Here is a 23,847-nt window from a genome sequence, read left to right as displayed (position 1 = left end):
GGCCTCACAGCCCCAGGGGCCCAGGTTCGATTCACGGCTTGGGTCATTGTCTGTGCGGAGTAATAAGAACATAAGGTCTAGGAGCAGGAGTCGGCCATCTGGCCCCTCAACTCTGCTCCGCCATTCAATAAGATCATGGCTGATTTTTTTTTGGACTCAGCTCCACTTACCGACCCACTCACCATAACCCTTAATTCCTTTACTGTTCAAAAATTAATCTATCCTTGCCTTAAAAACATTCAATGAGGTAGCCTCAACTGCTTCACTGGGCTTCACTGAGTCTGCATGTTCTCCCCATGTCTGCTTGGGTTTCCTCCGGGTGCTCCAGTTTCCTTCCACAGTCCAAAAGACGTGCTGGTTAGGTGAAATGGCCATGCTAAGTTCTTCCTCAGTGTACCCGAACAGGCGCCAGACTGTGACAACTAGAGGACTTTCACAGCAACTTGTTTGCAATGTTAATGTAAGCCTGCTTGTGACACTAATAAGTAAGCTTTTAAACCATAAAAATATATTGTCATAACAGTGAAAAGGAGTCCATTATGCATGATAGCACCATTCCTTTATTTTTCTGTGGAAGTACGTGTGTGTTCATTTTACACATTCCAGTTTTTCCATTAATAATTCTTGGTAATCACGGCATTTTCAATTCTGAAGCAAACTACAACCTTCTTCACTGATGAGTTCTCAGCTTGTATACGTGGACCAAACCCAGCCCATGTTTAACAAGCACCTTTTCTACTCTCGGGCAATAAATGTTCCGCCTTGGGCCATACAAGTTCTGTAAAAGAGCACATTTATATTAGAAAACAGCCATAACTGACCACATACACATGTCACATAGCGAACGTTTGTGAAACCATCTCTATCCTGCCTTATCCTACTGGATGTTGAATGAATTTGACATGAGCACCGGATAACAAAAAACTAAAGAGGGGAACAGATTAAAAGATTGTCTTCAGTTGGGGAATTAGATGGATTGGGCTGCAGGCTTTGTTGTCTATAGCTTATTGATGTGCCTCTCGAGAGAGAGGATTTGGTTATTCCTGCTCTCCTTCCCCATAAAGAGTACCTCCCACTTGCTCCTAGAAATGTAACTACATTGATTAGTGCCTGGCCAGGAGCCAACAGTCTCGTAGCCAAGATTGGAAGAATGGATAAACTTAAAGTCATGGCAACTAACATTCACCCACTGCAATCATCATTTCTAAATATGGTTCTCTACTGCTGAAGTTCCAGGACTTAGTAAGAGGAGAGATAGAGACAAAATCAGTGTGATGTGGCTGCATGCCACATTCTAGCAGGAAAGAGAAATCTGGAGGTGAGTAGCCTGTGCTATTGTTGATTATGACTTGGAAGTTTGCACTGCAAGGAGGTTAGAAACAGATGGTTTGTCTTTAGCTGCAGACACAGCTCAAATGCAGCAAGTTCACAGAATCATAGAATCCCTACAGTGCAGAAGAAGGCCATTTACCCCCCCTCGAGCCTTCATCTTACCCAGGCCCTATCCCCGTAACCCGACATATTTACTGCGCTAATCCCCATAACCTACACATCTTGGGATGCTGAGGGGTAATTTAGCATGGCCAATCCACCTAACCTGCACATCTTTGGGCTGTGGGAGGAAACCGGAGGAAACGGGGAGAACATGCAAACTCCATACAGACAGTGACCCAAGGCGGGAATCGAACCCAGACTGCTGGTGTTGTGAGGCAACAGTGCTAACCACTGTGCCACCCTTGTTGTATATTTAATGCATTTTAAGATCAATAAGATATTTCATTGCTGCTGCATTTTGTAACATGTATAATTTAAAATAAAATCTTCTAGTATAATTTCTATCCTTTTCAATTAATGTTTGTGATCAAAACTTTTTATGATAATAATTCGATGTATTTGAATAGCCTCCCAGTGATTTCCAATTATCTAAACAGCAGGGACAACAGATTTTAGAACCCTTTGCTGGCTTTACTATTATTTGTACATTGTCAAGTTCTAATCCAGTTTTAGAATGTAAAAGTCATCAAGTTGATTCTTTTTCACATGTTGCCACACCATTAGATAAAAATTAGTTGTATGCAAGGCAGTGTTTTGATTGGTTGCTACAGAAAATTGACACAAAAATTGCCCCTTTTTAACAGAGAGGAACAAATTCTCAACACGGTGCAGCTGAAATGAACGGAATACGTAATCACGATCAGTAAATGTTGTCAGCTGTGCCCCACAATAATATTTCAGCTCTGTAAGAAAGAAGCCATTTGAAAAAGCAAATTTTGAAAAGACACCCTGAGGCAGTGAATAAAGCAATACTCTCTTCTAGCCTGTAATCACTCACGTTCAATGAGTCCCCACATTATTATAGTTAAACATTAGAGATCTTGAATTGTAATGCTCTAAATGAGGGCCTTCGGCTTGTGGCAGCTGCCTGGCAAGTAGGCAGCCCCGAATCTTCGATTAAACCTTTTAAAGCAAATCACTATTATCCCCGTTTCATTGCCGCCTTCCACTCATTCTGCCCCCTTCCTGCCGGGACAGTCCAGGGCTGTTGATTATACCTTGGCTGCAGTCAATGCTGGTGTCTCGCTGCAGATGGAGACACAGCAGCTGCAAGTGTTGGGGCTTTTTGCCCATTTCCTTTCCTTGCCAATCTGCGGGGTATTCCATTGTCTCCAAATCTTTCCCCAAGAACTAATGAAACATTTAATAGAGCAGCAAAGCTCAATCTGCAGCCTTGAAAGTCAGTCGAACTAAGAGCATGACTGAAAATCTAGTGCTGTTTAAATCCAGTTACATACGTAACTTGTACTTAGTTTGAATTGGACACAATCCTCCCAATAAATCAATAGTTGAACTCTAGTTTTTTTTGTGGCTTGGTATTTTTGTTAAACCTATTTCAATAGGCAAAAAAAAACCTTCATGAATTGTTTGAACTTCTAGCAGATGTACATGGAATCAAACCATTTGTTGGTATGGCATGTCAGCTACGACTCTCATCAGCTTTTACAGATGCACCACAGAAAGCATTCTTTCTGGTTGTATCACAGCTTGGTATGGCGCCTGCTCTGCCCAAGACCGCAAGAAACTACAAAAGGTTGTGAATGTAGCCCAATCCATCATTCAAATCAGCCACCCATCCATTGACTCTGTCTACACTTCCCACTGCCTCGCAAAAGCAGCCAGCATAATCAAGGACCCCATGCACCCCAAATATTCTCTCTTCCATCTACTTCCATCAGGAAAAAGGTATAAAAGTCTGAGGTCACGTACCAACCGACTCAAGAACAGTTTCTTCCTTGCTGTCATCAGACTTTTGAATGGACCTACCTTGCATTAAGTTGGTCTTTCTATACACCCTAGCTATGGCTATAACACTACATTCTGCACACTCTACTTACCTTATCTATGAAAGGTATGCTTTGTCTGTATCGCACACAAGAAACAATACTTTTCACTACACGTTAATATATGTGACAATAACAAATCAATTCAAATCTTTCAAGCGCACATTTTATTATACTCTTAATGGGATGTACTCTTAATGGGATGTGGAGGACACAGTGAGTACGAGTAAACATCGATACTGTATCAGCACAACTAAATGACCAGCTACATTGGCTACTTAATGCTGCATTCAAGATATTACTCAAAGACTGGCATGCAGTTAATATGTAACATGTTTCATGCAGGTTAAGGCACAGTCATTTCAATGAGGTAAATTAATGAAAGCACTCATAATTTTAAACCGTGCAAATGGGCAATGTGCGTACTAGCGATGTCTGACAACACCATACCTTCTGTCAGAGAACACTCTAAACAGTTGTTATGTTGGTGCTTCCAAAAACATGCCCTTTAACCAATATAAAAAAGCAAGCATGTAATAAAACAAAAACACAACAGTGCCACAGTACATACTTTAGACTGGCACCTAATCAATGTGCAGGCTAAGCGCAGAAGCTGGCAAAAGTTTTTTGATTGAATGAAAATTGAATGTCCTCTGCAGGTTGATTCTCAACAGTTTGCATTTCTGTAGGACTTTGTCGACGCACGCATTTGTTTTACGAAAGGCAACAATTAGAAACTTAATAAGAGGAGGAAAGGTAAAAGAGAGGGGAACAGTGGACAAGGTTGAAGATAATAGCTCTTCGGAGGCTAAAGAAAGCAGGGAGGGAGTTCTGGAGCTTAAAGGCTTAGTGGCTCAAGGAGCAATCACCAATGAAGGAGAAAAAGTGGGATGTAAGAGGATTGGAGAACATGTGAAGGAATATGTGGCCAGAGGAGTTGCAAGGCTCAGGAAGGACAAAGCCGATGGGGAAGACTTGAAGGTGAGGTGGCCATGAATCTGAAGATAAAAGTCAATTCTCCAGAACACAGGGTGCAGTAGAACTTGGTAAAGCTCGACATAATGGTATTATGGAGAGGTGATGATCTAGTGGTATTATTGCTGGACTTTTAGTCCAGAAAGCCAGCTAATGTTGTGGGGACCCAGGTTTAAATCCCACCACCTGCTGTGGTGGGATTTGAATTCAATAAAAAAAATCTGGAATCAAGTATTTACTGGTGACCATGAAGCCATTGTCGATTGTTGGAAAAACCCATCTGGTTAACTAACGTCTTTTAGGGAAGGAAATCTGCTATCCTTACCTGGTTTGGCCTATGTGTAACTCCAGAGTCACAGCAATGCGGTTGACTCTCAACTGCCCTTGGGCAACCAGGGGCGGGCAATAAATGCTGATGCAACATCCATGACCCACAAATGAATAAAAAAAGGCATGAACCTTGACATTCCAGTCAATTTGTAGTTTACGGATGTTGGAAATGGGAAGGCTGCCACAGGCAACATTGAACATATTCAACCTCAAGGGTTAAACATATATTAAGTAATTGACATCAAAAGGGGAAGGATGGACACAACTGAGCTTTTATTTTTTACAGGTGAAAGAAAGCAAACTGAAATGGTTATTGGAGAAGAGACTGAATCAGAACTGAGCAATTTTGGAATCAGTCTGGGGCTGCTGGGTGAAGGACATTACTGCAGTGCCAACAGGAACTGAAGAAGGTAACTTCAGTTTTGCTGATAAATAATTTTACTAGGTTTTGAATCATCTAAGTTTAAACAAAGTTGATTGACACAGTCAGAGAAAAAAGTGGTGGATATGGGTTTACACTCAACTACAAGAAAACGTCCATTATGGTAATGACTAAAAAAAGGATGCTCCAATACGCAACATCATGGTAAGTGGAGGCACATTAGAAAATGTCAATTCATTTAATAATCTAGGAAGGACAGTAACATTCAATGTCAAATCTGAAAATGGACTGCATAAGCCCAAAGTAAATTAATCAATAGTTTCAAAAGTGTTCACTAGTTCACAATTCTTAAGCATGATTCAACCTTCCAGACGTATTGGGTGTTTTATCTCTGGTCTGTTTATACTAAGACCATTTGTATATATCAATTTAGAAGCATGCTTTTAAGCACAAAATTCATCCAAATAAACAGTATCCATGTTCACCGGAACAATGATGTGGGTATGCCGGCGTTGGACTGGCGTAAACACAGTAAAAAGTCTGACAACACCAGGTTTTAGTCCAACCTATTTATTTGATAATATTCTCACAAGCTTTCGAGGGGACAGCCTCTTCGTCAGGTGAATGGAGAGTTCTGGCCTCAGACAGAGCATATAAAGCACAGACAGTTTAGAGATTACTGATTAAAATGCGAATCCTTACACCTAACCTGCTGTTCAAGACCTGAAGTGGCTGACAATGTGAGTGGTAGGAGCACTGATCACAGTTTAAAGAGATGTGTATTGTCTCCAGACAGTACAGTAAGTGAGGTTTTGCAAACCCAGGCAAGTCACGGGGGTTACAGATAGTGCGACATGAACCCAAGATCCCTGTTGAGACCGTCCTCATGTGTGCGGAACTTGGCTATCAGTCTCTGCTCAGCGACTCTGCGCTGTCGTGTGTTGTGAAGGCCGCCTTGGAGAATGCTTACCCGAAGGTCAGAGGCTGAATGCCCGTGACCACTGAAGTGTTCGCCAACAGGAAGGGAACAGTCTTGCCTGGTGACTGTCGAGCGATGTTCATTCATCCGTTGTCGTAGCGTCTGCATGGTCTCCCCAATGTACCATGCTTCGGGACATCCTTTCTTGCAACGTATCAGGTAGACAATGTTGGCCGAGTTGCAAGAGTATTTACCATGTACCTGGTGGATGGTATTCTCACGTGTGATGATGGTATCCATGTCGATGATCCGGCATGTCTTGCAGAGGTTGCTGTGACAGGGTTGTGTGGTATTGTGGTCACTGTTCTCCTGAAGGCTGGGTAGTTTGCTGCGAACAATGGTCTGTTTGAGGTTGTGTGGTTGTCTGAAAGCAAGAAGTGGGGGTGTGGGGATGGCCCTGGCGAGATGTTCGTCTTCATCAATGATATGTTGAAGACTCCGGAGAAGATGTCGTAGCTTCTCCGCTCCGGGGAAGTACTGGACGACGAAGGGAACTCTGTCCACTGTGTCCCGTGTTTGTCTTCTGAGGAGATCGGTCACGGGCATTCAGCCTCTGACCTTCGGGTAAGCATTCTCCAAGGCGGCCTTCACAACACACGACAGCGCAGAGTCGCTGAGCAGAGACTGATAGCCAAGTTCCGCACACATGAGGACGGTCTCAACAGGGATCTTGGGTTCATGTCGCACTATCTGTAACCCCCATGACTTGCCTGGGTTTGCAAAACCTCACTTACTGTACTGTCTGGAGACAATACACATCTCTTTAAACTGTGATCAGTGCTCCTACCACTCACATTGTCAGCCAATTCAGGTCTTGAACAGCAGGTTAGGTGTAAGGATTCGCATTTTAATCAGTATTCTCTAAACTGTCTGTGCTTTATATGCTCTGTCTGAGGCCAGAACTCTCCATTCACCTGACGAAGAGGCTGTCCCCTCGAAAGCTTGTGAGAATATTATCAAATAAATAGGTTGGACTAAAACCTGGTGTTGTCAGACTTTTCACCGGAACAATGCCAGACCTCCATCAGTGAGGTTTCTTTGGATTTTCTAAGGAGCAGATAGTGTTTCCTACATTACGTAATCAGACAGAAATTACAGGGAAGTTTACTTATATTGGGTTAGTGTGTGGGAATGACAATTTAAACCTTCAAATCCACTTAGAAAGGGGGAAGTCATGGCCTAGTGGTATTATTGCTAGACTATTAATCCAGAAACTCAGCTAATGTTCTGGGACCCGGGTTCGAATCCCACCACGGCAGATGGTGGAATTTGAATTCCATAAAAAATACTTGGAATTAAGAATCTACTGATGACCATGGAACCATTGTCGATTGTCAGAAAAACCCATGTGGTTCACTAACATCCTTTAGTGAAGGAACTCTGCCATCCTTGCCTGGTCTGGCCTACATGTAACTCAGAGCCACAGCAGTGTGGCTGACTCTCAACTGCCCTCGGGCAACAAGGGATGGGCAATAAATGCTGGCCAGCCAGTGATGCCCTTGCCCCACAAATGAATTAAAAAGAAGAAAATTAAGACCCATCAAACTGCAATCAGGAACCTTCCAGAAGTTAATAAGCGATGGTTTGAACATCAAATTAGAGAGAAACCCAGGTGTGGAATTCTCCCATTTGGGATTGAGTCCTGTGGCAAGAGTGGGAACGTCGAGTGTTTCCCACTGCAGAGGATGGCGGGAAACGATGCCGGATCTTTTGGCCCTGACTGCATTAATGATACAACTGAATCTTTTACACTGTCTTCTGTGGCAAGGCAGGCATAATACAGCATAGTCTATCATCGTATCCAGGCACCATGTTAAAAATGGGCTCAACATTACTGACCTACTATTGAAGAAAGAAGATGGACTTCCTGAAAGAAGATGGAACTCTGGGAGGACTCCGAAGCTGGAATATGGGCATCCTGAGAAAGAAGATGGACGTCCAGGAACATTCTAAAGTTGGTAGATAAACCTCCTCGATGATAACACATTATTAGATCCACTTCTAAATGCTCCCCTACTTAATGCTGTGGTGTTCTGGGGTCCAGGCTTGCCAGCAGCCCCCATCCTGAACTCCAGAGGCATCTCCAGGCATCATTCAGCTGAGTTCCCTGTTTTCTCACTGACGCCATGGAGAATTGGGCAAGAGGAGAGCATTATAGTCAAGCCTTCACCTGCATCCCATTAGTGGAATGTAAATCAGATTCACACCGGCCACCAGCAGGTTCCTGATCCACTGCGGGCACTGGAGGAAGGTCCTGCCTGGAAATTCACGCCAAATTGAAAATGAAAATAATTTTTGCATTCTTGCCACATTCCACCCCCCACCCCCATCCCTGCATCATTGAACTTGCTGGTGGGGCCATGGGAGAATTCTACCATAGAATTTCCTGATGCTTCACATCAGTGGTTCCAAAATTAGGTTAAATTAAAGTTGAAAAGGATTCCTGTGAAGAGAAGGAGGTGAGAGGAATTCAAGGATGTGTTCTATAGTGAAGCATCTCCAGCTCTGTGTTCCAAAGGAATAGGGTAAAAACATTGTAATTCCAATTATCCAAGCTACGCACCTTCCTGAGAATGTGGTAATCAATGGAATGAACCCAATGGTTTCAGCATGCTATGGTTTTCATTTTGTACTTCGAGTTAAATAGTTAAAATTCAAACCTTAATGCATCCTGTATGTGACTTCTCAAGAATAAGTTGTAGGATATTCCCACAGCTACAAGTGTAAAGACAGTTTGGAGACTAAAGGATCATTTCCTTATTTAAACTATTATCACATTTCATCTAATTTTAAATCTGGAGAAGATCATTTTCAAATATTGCATTCACTTTGACAAAGACAAGGCTGATTTCTTTATTGAATCTGCGCATTTCTCTCTTTTGAAGAGGAACCTTATTCCATTTCCTCTTATCCCCAGTACTAATCACTCTTTTTAGTCAGGCAGCTTCCTGGCTTTGTAAGCAGAAGAGGGATTTTCTCATTTGCTACAAATTCCTTTGATGTGGAATTCCAGGAGAGCAATCCCAAAAAAGTCAGCACGTTCAATTTTTTTTATATTTACATATTTGTGTCTGTTTATGTTTAAAACAAGGAAAGCTCAAAGAGGAGACAAGGTAACAAGAGGCAGTCACAGGATAAAACTGCCCACTCACTCCTCTGCACAAACTCTCTGTCACCCCTCACCCCCACCTGTACTTTAGTAAACATAAACATGATTAATCTTATATACAAATTGTGGTTCCATACATTCATGTGATTACCCATTGCAATGTTTCCTGGTTCTTTGGGTCACAGGCACCATGTTTTTGTCCTCACGCACCTCAGTGAGTCAGAGAGTTCTAGTTCAGAGCCTTGATCCTACACATTGCTGGCTACCTCCTGTCAGATGACTTTACTCTGCAGCAGATCCAGATACCAATTGACTACTTTCCTAAAACTTAGTGAGGGTGACCACAGAAACTGGGCATTATGTGGCACTTGGCTCACCTCACTCACCAAAGCCTCTCCACCACCTAAAGGGTGCAAGTCTGGAGCATGATACGACATCTTCCATTGCCTGGATCTGTGCATCTCCAACAACACTCAAGAAACTCGATATCTTCCAGGACAACCCATCAGCAACCCATCTGTCACCTTAATCCTCCACTTCTTCCACTACCTGTGCACTGTACTGCAGTGTAGCTACAGGTTGTACTATTGCAGCACATCAAGATTTCTCCAATAGCACTTCAAGCAAGAAATCTCTATCTGCCTAGAAGAACGAGGAGTAGAATAGGGAATGGAAACACAGTCACTAGCAAGTTTTCCACCAAGTCACATGCCATTCTGACTTGGACACGTATTACTGTTCCTTCATTGTTGTTGGGTTGAAATTCTGAAACTCGCCACCTAACAGTGATATGGAAGTATCTTTCCGATAGGGACTGCAGTGGTTAAAGAAGGTAGCTCACTACCACCTTCTCAAAGGCAATCAGATATAGACAATAAATGTTGGCCTTGCTAGCGAGACACTGGCCGGAATTTTCCACTCAACCCACTGCGTATTTAGCGGCGACAGAGGTGGCCCGCCATTGGCCAGCAGTGGCAACTTCTGGCCCCACCACTGTCAACATACTTCCCTGTTGAACGTACCCTTCACGGGTGTGGATCCTGAGACAGGACCAGAAGATCTGACAGACGTGAATGGACAGGAAGTTCAGGCCCTCATCCCAAAAATGAATGTTTAAAAACAGAACCAACCACTGGAGCCAACGTGTAAAAGATCCAACCAAACCCAGTTCACAGAAAGATTAACGCAGCAATGCTTCTTGTGAAATGATTAAATAGCATTTCAAGGCTTAACCAAAAGCACATTTTGCACAGATATTTCTCTTCACCATTCAAATTTCTACATGTCTCATTAGCTTGTATGCTTCTCTGTGTTCTTTACATTCCTTAGAGAATGATCCTAACCTACCTGAATCCATAATTACGCTTACTGAACCATTGTACATGCACAGAAATTGGGCAGGAGTTAAAAGTTCATTGGATCTCAGGAGCCGTCGAATCAGATCCTCGGGAAAAATCAGTTCCGGCACATTGTCTAGCACGGAATCTGCTGGTCTGTGCGGTAATTCCTATGGAAAGAGACAGAGAATGGAAACAAGAAGAGAATTAGGCCACATTGTTGAGGGCAAGTAAGGACCAGCAATGGAGTGACCAAGGAGTTTCCAGCTTCCCACCGCATTTTTTCTGATGGTGATTCCTGACAGCAGGGCAGACCACTTCCTGACAATGGAGCAGATCACTCCCTGTCTGCCTCATCCCAAGTTTCGACATGCTCCTCACAGCTACATAATTAACAAACTGAATAACACAAAAATCTCTCATGTGTTCAGCCTCCCTGCTCCCCAGCAGAAGTGGGTCCTTGATCCCTTTAGCCCCAAGAACCATATCTAATTTCTTCTTGAAATCAGGCAATACTTTGGCCTCAACTACATCCTGTACTAATTCCACACATTCATCACCCTCTGGGTGAAGAAATTTCCCCTCACCTCAGTTCTAAAAGATTTCCCCTTATCCTCAAACTATGGCCTCACTTCTGGACTCCCCCACCATCAGGAACATTCTTTCTGAATCTACCTTGTCTAACCCTGTTAGAATTTTATAAGTTTCTATGAGATCCCCTCTCACTCTTTTGAACTCCAGTGAATACAATCTAACCAATTTAGTCTCTCCTCATATGACAGACCTACCATCCCAGGAATCAGCCTGATAAACTTTTGCTGCATTCACTCTATAGTAAGAACATCTTCCTCAGATAAGGACAGCAAAACTGCACACAATACTCCAGGTATGACCTCACCAACACCCAATACAATTGCAGCAGAACATCCCTATTCCTATACTCAAATCTCCTCACTGTGAAGGCCAATATACCATTTGTCCCCTTTACTGCCTGCTGTACCTGTGCATTACTTTCAGTAACTGATGCACAAGGACATCAAGGTCTCTTGAGTATCCACCTCTCTCAATTTATACCCACTCAAGTAATAATCTGACTTCCTATTATTGCTACCAAAATGGATAACCTCATATTTATCCATATTATACTGCATCTGCCATGTCTATGCTTCCTCCAACCCCCCAACACACACACACACCTTGTCCAAATCTCTGCTTCCTTCTCACAGTTCACCCTCCCACCCAACTTTGTATCATCTGCAAATTTGGAGATAATACATTCAGTTCCCGCTTCTACATCATTAATACATAATGTGAACAGTTGGGGTCCTAACACAGATCCCTGCAGAAACCCCACTACTCACTGACTGTCAATCAGAAAAAGACCCATTATGCCAATTCTTTGCTTCCTGTCTGCTAACCAGCTTTCTATCCATCTCAAGACATTATCTATCCAATGTGCTTTAACTTTACATAATAGTCTGTTATGTGAGACCTTGTCAAAAGCCTCCTGAAAGTCTGAATAAACCACATCCAGGGGTTCTCCTCGGTCAACTCTACAAGTTACATCCTCAAAAAAATTTCAATAGACTTATCAAGCATGGTTTCCCTTTTGTAAATCCATGCTGAGTTTGTTTGATTATACCATTGCCTTCCAAGTGCTGAGTTATAAAATCCTTGATAATAGATTCTAGCAACTTCTCCAGTACCAACATTAGGCTCATTGGTCTATAATTTCCTGTTTTCTTTCTACCTCCCTTTTTGAATAATGGGCCTACATTAGCTGCCCTCCAAGCTGTGGGAACCAGTCCAGAGAATTAAGAATTTTGGAAAATGACCACCACTGGATCTACTATTTCTGCTTCCTTAAGTACTCTGGGATAAAGATTATCAGGATCTGGAGATCTTTCCACCTTCAATCCCATCAATTTCCCCAAAACCATTTCTCTACTAATGCTGATTTCCTTCAGCTCCTCACTAAAACATGTTTCTCTCAGTATTTCTGGTACATTACTCATTTCTTCCTTTGTGAAGACTGAAGCAAAATACAAAATTAATCCCTTGGCCATTTCTTTACTCCCCATTATGAATTCTCCCATTTTTGACCTCAAGGGGCCTACACTTGTTTTTGTCAATCTTTTTCTCTGTACGTACCAATAGAAATTTCTACAGTCAGTATTTATCAACAAAGGCCAATGTTTTCTGGCTCTCCCCCGCCCACAGTGGGATCATCCAGCCCCACCGATGGCAACTCACCACTGTGGGTTCCCCAGCGGCGGCAGGCGACAGCTATGAGAAAAGGCACTGATATTGGCGGGGCTGGAAGATCTAGCTGCTGGCCAATGGCGGGATGCCTCTGCTGTCACAAACAATCACACCGGGTTTGGGGGGGAGAAATTCCACCCAATGTCAACGAAATTAATACTTTTTTAAAAATTTATCTCAGAACTCCTTTCCACAGTTTCTCATTCCATATTAACTTAATTTTAATAAGATTCTTTCAGTTTGTGTTCAAGTACCACTGAAAAGAAATCACTTTTTAAATTTCATCAATATTTCATAGCTAGAGATTGAAATGTGATTATACCGTTCTATAATATAGAGCATGATGTTTTGGAATTATTATTATGTTCTTCCCTGCTGCTGTCACACTTTTGAATGCACCTATCTGGCATTAAGTTGATCTTTTCCTACACCCCTAGCTATCACTGTAAAACTACATTCTGCACTCTCTCCTTCTCTACAAACGGTCTGTTTTGTCTGTATAGCGCACGAGAAACAATACTTTTCACTGCATGTTAATATGTGACAGTAATAAATCAAATCAAATCAAATCAAAATCTAGCTGCTACATCCATATCTGCAATCTAAACAATCTGTTTTGTACCGGTTCAATGGTCAATATGACTAGTAAAAGCTTTTTGTTAAAATAAGAGGGGTGGGGGGAAGAGTTGAGCAGTAAATTACTGAGCAAGTGAGCTGCTAATCAGAAATATCATACAACAATAACTTGCATTCATGTAGCATCTTTAACTTACAAAAACTTCTAAGAAAAATAACTTCCACCATGATTTTCTCAGAAACGAAAGCTGAGTGTGTTTGTTTGCAATTCTTTTCTATTATCTTTAAATGAGAAATTAACCCATTTAAAATAGAAGCCATTTCAGACAAAACATGTTTGTTAATTATCTGTAATTAGTGTCTTCGTTTCAGAGCCATCACTAAAGGGGAGGCGGGATGGGGGCACGATGGCACAGTGTTAGCACTGCTGCCTTCTCAGTGTCAGGGTCATGGGTTTGATTCCTGGCTTGGGTCACTGTCTGTGTAGAGTCTGCACATTCTCCCTTTGTCTATGCAGGTTTCCTCCGGGTGCTCCGATTTCCTCCCTCAGTCCAAAGGATGTGCTGGTTAGGTGCATTGGCCATGCCCAATTCTCCCTCAGTGTATCCAAATGTGGCACTAGGGGATTTTCACTGTAATTTCATTGCAGTGTTAATGTAAGCCTACTTGTGACACTAATAAATAAACTTAAACTTAAAGAACAGAAGCAATATTTGTCTAAATCCAATCTTTGCTCCCTAAGGTATACTCATCAGGGGTAAACATGGACTTTGCTTGGCGTTGTAAGATGGATAATAGTGAGTCAGCAACCTGCTTTAACATCTCCTGATTGTTACGTTGTTGATTTGAGCTCACCCATCTCTTCAACTATTTCTCAGCTAATCTTTAAAGGATTGACTGAAGACATGTCAGAGTAGATGTGAAAACTTTAGGTCAGTGAACAATATGGCCCTCCAAGGTCAGAGGGAATACTAATTTTACACCCAGTCCAACAGGGTCAATTTTACCCAATCCTGCTCGTCACAAAACTTAAGGTATTAGGTCCAATGAAGGTTTTACACCCCTGCTCAATTTTACCATCCACTGAAGTTAATAAGCATTATTCTACGAGTTCAAAATTCAGCATCCTCCCTGATCCTGTGAGTACTGACCAGGTGAGTTCAGAGAAATTTCCCCCTACAACCTTGTATAACAATATTTATAAATGAATTATTCATTCTGATGTCTGCCTCTTTTTAGTATGTTGAAACTCAGCAAAAGTCCAAATCCTTGAATTAATCTGTGTTTTTAACTAGGTAAGTAGGTAATATAACCAGGTAGACCTGGTTATTTTTTAAAGTTTATTTATTAATGTCACCCCCACTGCCCCCTCTCCTATCCTAGCCTGTAACCCCACACATTTACCATACCTAATCCCACTAATCTACACACTTTGGGACACCTAGAGGTAACTCAATATGGCCTATCCACTTAACCTGCATATCTTTGGACTGTGGAAGGAAATTGAAGCACCCGGAGGAAACCCATGCAGACACGGAGAGAATGAGCAAACCCCACACAGAGTCACCCAAGGCTGGAATTGAACCCAGGTCCCTGGTGTGCGAGGTAGCAGTATGAACCACTGTGCCACCCAAGCTCAAATAACATGTTGCCCCACTCAGCTGAGAATGATACGCAGCACACGGAGGTTAAAGAATGAAGTTAGGCAGCATGGTGGCACAGTGGTTAGCACTGTTGCCTCACAGCGCCAGGGACTCGGGTTCAACTCCCAGCTTGGGTTGCTGTCTGTGTTGAGTTTGTACATTCTCCCTGTGTCTGCGTGGGTTGCCTCCGGGTGCTCTGGTTTCCTCCCACAGTCTGAAAGACATGCTGGTTAGGTGCATTGGCCACGCTAAGTTCTCCCTCAATGTACCTGAACACTCTGGCACCAGAGTGTGGGGACTAGGGGATTTTCACAGTAACTTCATTGCAGTGTTAATGTAAGCCTACTTCTGACATTAATAAATAAGCCTTTAAACATTAAATAGCTTTGGAACTGAGCAACATCTTAATTTTTAAAAAGCAAACTTGGTTAAGAGAATCTCTGGCTACCTTGGAAACTTTTTGAATATGTTTTCCCAGCTTAAGTAGCACAGTGATGCATTCACTGATGATCTTCTCCATTGCTTCCCCTTTTAAAGTATCATCCAGTCGTTTAGCAGTGATGTTAAGCAGGATATATTCCCAGTGCTGGAACAGTCTGCTAGGAATGTTGTGCGACAACACCAGAATTTTGGGCTCCAGGAGTAAAGCTCTGAAACAAAGTTCAACAGGAAATCTGGAATTTTAATGAAAATTCAACAACTTTGAAGCAGACAAGTATTTTAAAAATCCAAGGCCCTGAATTTGAACAGAGATTGCCACTCTTCCACTTCCACTCTCCAGCCACAACTTCACCAAAATCTCTTGGACAAAAAACCTGTCATTCTAAAAGAGCCACAGCAGTTACTCAGGAGTTACAATGGGCAATCGGTAACAACCATGTGGAATGTGTGCCAGACTCATTAAAGAGACGGTAATAATCAGAAACATTCCCAACTGCCACCTTAATATTCTCGCTTCCTTAAAAATGTTCTTCTGAATGTTAAAGTCAGATTTGACTTTAAATTGACTTTTGTACAATTATTCAGCAATCTCCATTGAAGCTTGTGTGCAAAATCCTCCTACTTAATAGACTTTTCCATTTCTCTGAATGTATTCAAGAGGCGGCTGGATATAGCACTTGGGGTGAATGGGATCAAAGGTTATGGGGAAAAAGCAGGATTAGGCTATTGAATTGGACAATTAGCCATGATTGTAATGATTGTAAGGGCCAAATGATCTCCTCCTGCTCCTATCTTCTATGTTTCTATGTGCAGGACGTGTGCAGTTTTGATGTCCTTATTTGAGGAAGGATGTCCTTGCTATAGAGGGAGTACAGCGAAGGTTTACCAGGCTGATTCCTGGGATGGCAGGTCTGTCTATGAGGAGGGATTAAGTCGGTTAGGATTATATTCACTGGAATTCAGAAGAGTGAGAGGGGATCTCATAGAAGCTTATAAAATCCTAACAGGGTTAGACAGGGTAGATTCAGAAAGAATGTTCCCGATGATAGGGGAGTTTAGAACTAAGGGTCATGGTTTGACGATAAAGGGTAAATGTTTTAGAACTGAGGTGAGGAGAAATTCCTTCACCCAGAGGATGGTGAATGTGTGGAATGCACTACCACAGAATGTAGTTGAGATCAAAACTTTGTCTGATTTCAAGAAGAAATTAGATATAGCTCTAAGGGCTAAAGAGATCAAGGGATATTGGAGGAAGGGGGGAATCAGGATATTAAATTTGATCATCAGCCATGGTCAAAATGAATGACGGAGCAGGCTCAAAGGGCCAAATGACCTACTCCTGCTTCTAGTTTCTATGTTTCTGTAACTAATAGAAATACCACCATTAAACCTTAAGTATCTTCACTATATGCATTTTCACACAAGGTGGGATCATCTCTCCCATACCTCCACCCGGTGGCAGAGAAAGCCTGCTATTGGCTGGCGCTCCTGTCGCTGTCAGTGGGCTTTCGCATTGTTCCCACCCTCTGTTGCCATGGTACCTGTAGTGGGGGGGGGCAGGGCTTCGCTGTTGCTGGGAACAGAAGATCCCACAGGCCAAAAACGTTTGGCCTATGTGTATCCTTCTCGTGCTGTTCTGAATTTATCAGCAGGAGGAAGTTTAAGTCATTTCTGAAACTACAATCAAGCATGTTCTTCTCACACTGACCCAGCCCCCAACTATTGTTTAAAATTCAGAACTGAGGACATGCGTAAAATTCACAGAAACCCATGGAAACCAGCTGAAGATGACAAGTTAATGACAATCTTACAGAAATCTCTGTACACATTACGCACAGTTAACATCATTTTGACTATCCCCTGCTGCTAAATTTCTCCCACCCGCCTGGAAATGTGACCGCATAAGGTCCTCAACTAGGGAGAGGGCATGCAGGCCGATCTAGACATTGCATATGCCGCCATTAAAACTTGGAGAATTAGGGGCGAGTGAAAGGGCGGCGAGAAGGCCATCTGAGTATATTTCAGGCCCCCTATCCCCCGCCCCACCTCCAAGACTGAAAACCCCCTGACAACATAAAATACTGCCCAATAACTTTGGTGAAAATTCCAGGAAAAAACAGCATCAACTCGATTATGCCAGATAAGGAGGAAATTTGTCACAGAATTCATCCACAACATTTCTTTTCTCTGGTGGAAGTATGTGTGCATGCAAGAGAGAGAGAAAGAGAGTGAGTGAGAAATATGTATACTAATGCATGTTGGTATCTTGTTAATACATTTATCCCAGACATTCACCAAAGTCAAGCTGGTCTAGGAGGAGAATTGTCAAGGAAATTCCCAGAGTTTGTATCTAGTGTTTTGGTTATGGTGACTTATGCAGACAGGGTCTGTACAGTTGAAGAATTTTGACTTAAACCTGCCGATATGTCTGATGATTTAACGATACAGATGATGATTGCTCAGCATGCATGTGTAAGCATGACTGTGGGAGAATGAGAGGAAAAGTAAATGTGGAAGGTTCTCTGACCAAAAACCTCAACAGCAGCATGGTTTCCCAGAAGGAGAGATTGCGAAAGCAATTACAAGTTTGCTGCAGCAGGGAGTTTTACGACCTGTAGCTTCCACCAACAATTCACCAATTTTCCACGTTAGGAAACCAGAGAGCTCTTGGGAGACTGACAATTTCAGAGAATTAAATAAAATGACTCCATTAACAGCACCAGATAATGGTGATCTCCTCAGATAATGATGAAACAGGATCCGTAAGAAAGATATTTTACTGTCCTAGATATTAGTAATGTGTTCTAGTCTATTCCTTTAAATCAGTAATGTCAGTATAAGTTTGCTTTTGTATTTAAATATGCACAGATTTGTTTACCCCAAGGGTTCCACAACTAACAAAGAACAATGAAAATTACAGCACAGGAACAGGGCCTTCAGCCCTCCAAGCCTGCACCGACCGTGCAGCCCGACCGAACTAAAACCCCTTACCCTTCCAGAGATAATATCCCTCTATTCCCATCCTATTCATGTATTTATCCAGACACCCCTTAAAACTCTCTCGTATCTGTTTCCACTACTTCCCCCCGTGATGAATTCCAGGCACCCACCACCCTCTGTGTAAAAAAAACTTGCCTCGTACATCTCCTTTAAACCTTGCCCCTCACATCTTAAATCTATGCCCCCTCGTAATTCACTCTTCCACCCTGGGAAAAAGCTTCTGACTATCCACTCTGCCCATGCCCCTCACAATCTTGTAGCCTTCTATTAGTTCGCCCCTCAACCTCTATCGTTGCAGTGAGAACTCTCCATCAATCTTCCATCTAACCCAATATGTAGACAATCTTCTCCAAACTGACAATAGAGAGGAACAACTTCAATTACTGGATAAATTGTTAAACCTCCTCATTTTGTTGGTACTTAATATAAATTCCAAGAAGATGCAAATTATGAAGCCCCGGGTGGTGTATTTTGGAACTGTGGTAACCCACAGGTAGTGTAAAATTGAACAGAAACACATTGAATCAATTGTGCAAGTTGCTCCTTCCAAAAGATATGAATTCGCTTAGAACTTTTTTTGTGATCAGTGGGTATTGTAGAAATCACATTGATGGTTTTGCTACTAAAGCCTCCCCATTAGCAGAGTTTTTGAAGAAGAATGCTCCATGACAGAGGACTGAACAACACATATACAGGCTATTTCAGAATTAAAACAGGCTTCGCCACTGCAAGAACTCCCCTTTGCACTGGAGGTTGCTGCAATAGACACAGCTATTGTGGTGATGCTTCTGTAGGGACACCATGGGAGACTCAGACTGGTGACTTATGCCTCCAGGCTTCTGACCCCTGTAGAGAAAGGGTTTACAATGTGTGAAAGACATCTTCTCGTAATTTTCTGGAGAGTGCAGCACTTTTCCAATATAACTGGGCTTAATCCTTTGACCATACTGACAGAACACACTCCCATTCAGTTATTAAATGGATGAATTAAAGATGATATAATTAGTCAAATTTGCATAGCATTTTGGGCTTTAACGCTTCAGGATCGAATTATTGCAGTTAAATTGACTAAATTGCCCACTTTCTTAAGCAATTATCTAAATTACAATGGTGAGCCTCACGAATGTCAAATTTTGGCAACAAATGTTCCCAAAGAACAAGTAAAGGGGAATTGAGGCATACAAGAACAGTTGAACATAAGAACATAAGAAATAGGAGCAGGAGTAGGCCATCTAGCCCTTCGAGCCTGCCCCGCCATTCAATAAGATCATGGCTGATCTGTCGTGGCTCAGTTCCACTTTCCCGCCCTCTCCCCATAACCCTTAATCCCCTTGCCTTTCAAAAACCTATCCACCCGCATCTTAAATATATTTAGCGAGGCAGCCTCCACCACTTCAACGGGCAGAGAATTCCAGAGATTCACCACCATGGACCATGGACTAATTTGCAGGTAGATTATGTTGGTCCTTTACCATTATATAAGGGAGGATATAGATATATCCCAGTAATAATTGACACTTTTAGAAAGGATTTGAAGCATTCCCTACCCAAAGTAATACAGCTAAAGTGACAGCCAATATCCTAAGACAACAAGTATTTACTAGTTGGGGACTCCCACATTATATCAGATCAGGTAAAGGCAACACCCCTGATAATATAAGGTGTACATAAAGACTAACCTAGAAGCTAAATCTTAGAAAACTAAACCTTAGAAGACTACAGCTCAAGTACTGCAGGAGGTCATGACCTTATTTGCGGTCAACTAAAGGTTCCATATTGTCTATCATAGTCCGACAGATAATCCATATTCTGATCAGTAACTTCGTCAAACCAATCACAGGAATCAGTGAAATGAGGTTGGGTACAAGATGAGCAAAATGAGTCAGAATCCTCACAGAGAATGAAGGGAACAAGTGATGAGGCAATCGACAGTCAGATTATAGAAATTGGGGAAGGGGGAAATCTGGTTGAGAATGATACGGGTGAGAAAGTGATTGAGTAAGTTGTTGAGCAAGGCTAAATGATGAGACAATTCCTGTTCACCAGAGTGTTCAGGATTAATTGTTTCTGATGCCCAAGAACTGATTTTTATTTTTACTGGTTTTGGGTTGATAGCCATCATCCTCATACATATGTGAAGTATTGGTTTTGACGCCTTGTCTATACTTTTATTGCTGAGGGAAACTTGTTGATGTCTTCCGAATATTTTTATTGTTTGATGTGCGGATCTCTGCGAATTTTGACAAGGGTGTATTTATTCTCGCTGTTAATATGTGGCTCACTAATTAGCCTTCTAAGGTTTAGCTTCTAGGTTGGTTTTTATGTAAACCTTATATCATCAGGGGTATTGTCATCCTAATTATTTATATTTCCATATATTGGTAAAGGTAATGTATCATCCGTTTCTGGATAGTTCAAATGAGGAACTGAATGTAAACCATACTTAATAACAGATCCTATCTTGATTCTGTTATGGTGCAATTGAATATGAAGTTCTTCATGGAAATCATTCTTCTTGGTTTGGTGATTAATGCATTATCATGGGAAGCAGTGTTTCAAGGTGAACATACTGAAGATCAGATTGTGAAAATGGACATTTGTTGGTTGAATTTAATGCATTGATAATGTTCAAGTGTGAATATCAATTTGTGGGGCATTCTTTTGTTAGCTGGTACAATGGGTTTTATTGTGACCTGATTCAAGTCCAACCTGACCCAGGTCAAAATCGTTTTGTTGGCTCTATTTTGTTTACATTTCACAATTCTATGTAAAACCGATATACCTCAAGATTAGAGGGGAACTTTTAAAGAGAATTCAGGATATTCCTTATGATAGTGAAGACAGGGATATTTGCAAGGGATTTTCCTCAAAAAGATCATTGAGGAAACCTAAACCTCCCATTCCTAAACCTAGTGTAGCTCGTACAATGGTGACTACACCTGTAGAGGATATTTGTCCTAAGGTAATCTCAGGACCACAAAATTGATTAGTTTTGAAGGAAACTGGTAAAATTCAATACGATAAATTCTATATGTCCATCACAAGTTAATACCTGTGGTGTTGGATGTAACTGGGGTGCAACTACCAAAATGGTTCCTTCCTCAAATTAGGGATCTGTATTTTCATTTGACTCCAAAGTTGTTAGAGCAAGGGACAGGGAATAGTGAAAGGGAAGTCAGTTTATGCTTGAATAGTTGACAAAAAATCGATTTGCTCAATGAGGGTCAGCATGGTGGCATAGGAGCTAGCATTGCTGCCTCACAGCACCAGGGACCCAGATTCGATTCCTGGCTTGTGTCACTGTATGTGTGGAGTTTGCATGTTCTCTCTGTGTCTGCGTGGGTTTCCTCCGGGTGCTCCGATTTCCTACCACACTCCAAGGATGTGCGGGTTTGGTTGATCGTCCTTTAGAGTCAGGGGGACTAGCTAGGTAAATGCATGGGATTATGGGGATTGGGCCTGGGTGGGATTGTGGTCGGTGCAGACTCAAATGGGCTGAATTGCCTCCTTCTGCACTATAGGATTCTAAGATGGTGCGACAGCCTGTGGTGCAGCCATGTCCACTGTTAATATACTTGATCCAGCCAATTTGGATAATAAACTTAGAATTTTAACACAAAAGGTTTTAACTAACATAAATTCTAATGACTAACTGAACACTAAAGTGGAGTTCATTGAAAATCAAGCTGATAACTATATGGTTACAATATTGGAAGGACATGCTAAGACTATGAATTAAATTATTAAAAGGGAAAAAAGCAGATTATGGTAGACAACAAGACAGGACTCTATGTAGTATTTATGGTCATTGGAAGATTGAAGAGCTTTGGGAGAGCCTTGAATGAGCAAACCAGGGAAAGGTTCCATCTTGGATTAGCAATGAACAATTAGAATATTTGATTCATGGAGAGAGACATCCGAATATATCGAGTTGTCAACTTCAACAGCTGAGCAGAGTTTGGTTTGAGAACAATTGTGGAGCAACTCCATGAGAAGCCTTTGGAATGATATGGATGAAGTTGAGTTAAAGATTTCTGAAGTAGAGATTATAGGAGATATTGAAGAGTACATGAGGATAGGATATAATGATGTCTTACTTTATGTGGTTGAGAAGAGGGGTGGATTAGTAGTTACTAATCTGAACAAGCAGTTGAAATAATTATTAGTTCTTAGCCAATGTATTCTAATGATCAGACTTTGTGTGGTTTTAAAACAGATGTGAATTTAAATTGTACAAAGAAGCCAGAAGTCTTGATACGGTTATTACAAAGATAGCTTACAAGGGTGAGGGAGAATATTGTGTTACTACCTCACTGAATGAATGGTATATTAATATATATTACCAGGAAAGGTGGTGTCATAGAGGTATTGTCAATGGACTAGTAATCCAGAGACCCAGGGTAGTGTTCTGGGGACCATGGTTCAAATCCCGTCTTGGCAGATGGCGAAATGTGAATTCATTTAAAAAAAAGCATTAGAAGTCGAATGATGACCATCCTACCATTGTTGATTTTTGTGAAAAACCCATCTGGTTCACTGATGTCCTTTGATGTTCTGGCCTATATGTGACTCCAGATCCACAGCAATGAGATTAACTCAGGGATGGGCAACAAATGTTGGCCCAACAGGGATGTCCCCATGCCATGGACAAGTACAAAAAAAACTTTTTGTTTTAAAGCTCAGATACTTGCTAGTATAGGCTATATAGAATTAATTGATGTACATAAGAGATACAAAGTTTCTTTTAACATTACAGATGACATTAAAGAGATGTTGAGTAACTATTTTGAAAAATATGACACTATTATTGAACTTTTGCCATAGAATCTGATAAAATAAGACAAAGTTAGCTAAACCCATCAAACTTTTTTAAAGTGGTTCAAAGAACTGAAGAGATTATAAGGGGCATTAAAACTATCAAAGCAACTAATTGGTGGGACAATTTATGAGACTGGGATACAAATGTGCAAATTCACCAATGGATTCTTCTTATGTCACATGTTGCAGAGTTAATAATATTGTTTAATTTATTTGATATTATTTACAATTCAGTTTGTTAAATGGAAAAGGGAGATAATGCGTTAGTTGAATACGGAATTGCTGTTACGTAGGCAAGAATTTAGTTAATTGTAAGGATGCAATAATATGTTAAAAGTTATCTTAACTGAAATCGTAATACTTACTGTGAGAAGCAACTTGGTCATGATTTGTGATCCAATTTGCTTCATGCTCCAGGATCAAGAGGAGAGACTGTGATCGGATGGTCAATGGCAACAGTGATAGTAACAGCGACAATGGGCATTAAGCATACTGGGAATTTGAGTTAAACATAGGTGCAGGTCAGAGAAGATTGCAGCAAGTCATAACTTGTCCTATACGAAGTGACCTGACACTTCCTGTGTTGACCAAATAAGATGGTTGTTTGGACGAGTGTCAAACTACCCAGCACCATTTACTCCCACCTTATTCTATATA

The 23,847-nt window shown here is 41.5% G+C and overlaps 1 protein-coding gene across 1 annotated transcript in view; it reads right to left on the bottom strand.

The window, feature by feature from the left end:
- Positions 1–556: 556 nt before the first annotated feature.
- LOC145356488 (testis-expressed protein 47-like) overlaps positions 557–23,847 on the bottom strand; it is a 40,006-nt gene continuing 16,715 nt past the window's right edge. Inside the window, exons 5-7 of the mRNA XM_080209217.1 lie at positions 15,380–15,581; positions 10,461–10,620; positions 557–778 (exon numbers count right to left, since the gene is read on the bottom strand). Coding sequence (XP_080065343.1) covers positions 720–778; positions 10,461–10,620; positions 15,380–15,581 — 421 coding nt within the window. The 3' untranslated portion in view covers positions 557–719. The remainder of the gene's footprint in view (positions 779–10,460; positions 10,621–15,379; positions 15,582–23,847) is intronic.

Source organism: Carcharhinus amblyrhynchos, chromosome 21 (genome assembly GCF_965287045.1).
Source record: "Carcharhinus amblyrhynchos chromosome 21, sCarAmb.v2.hapA, whole genome shotgun sequence".
Lineage (NCBI taxonomy): Eukaryota > Metazoa > Chordata > Chondrichthyes > Carcharhiniformes > Carcharhinidae > Carcharhinus > Carcharhinus amblyrhynchos.
Note: the sequence above shows the minus strand (reverse complement) of the source record. Positions and strands in the feature narration are given on the sequence as shown.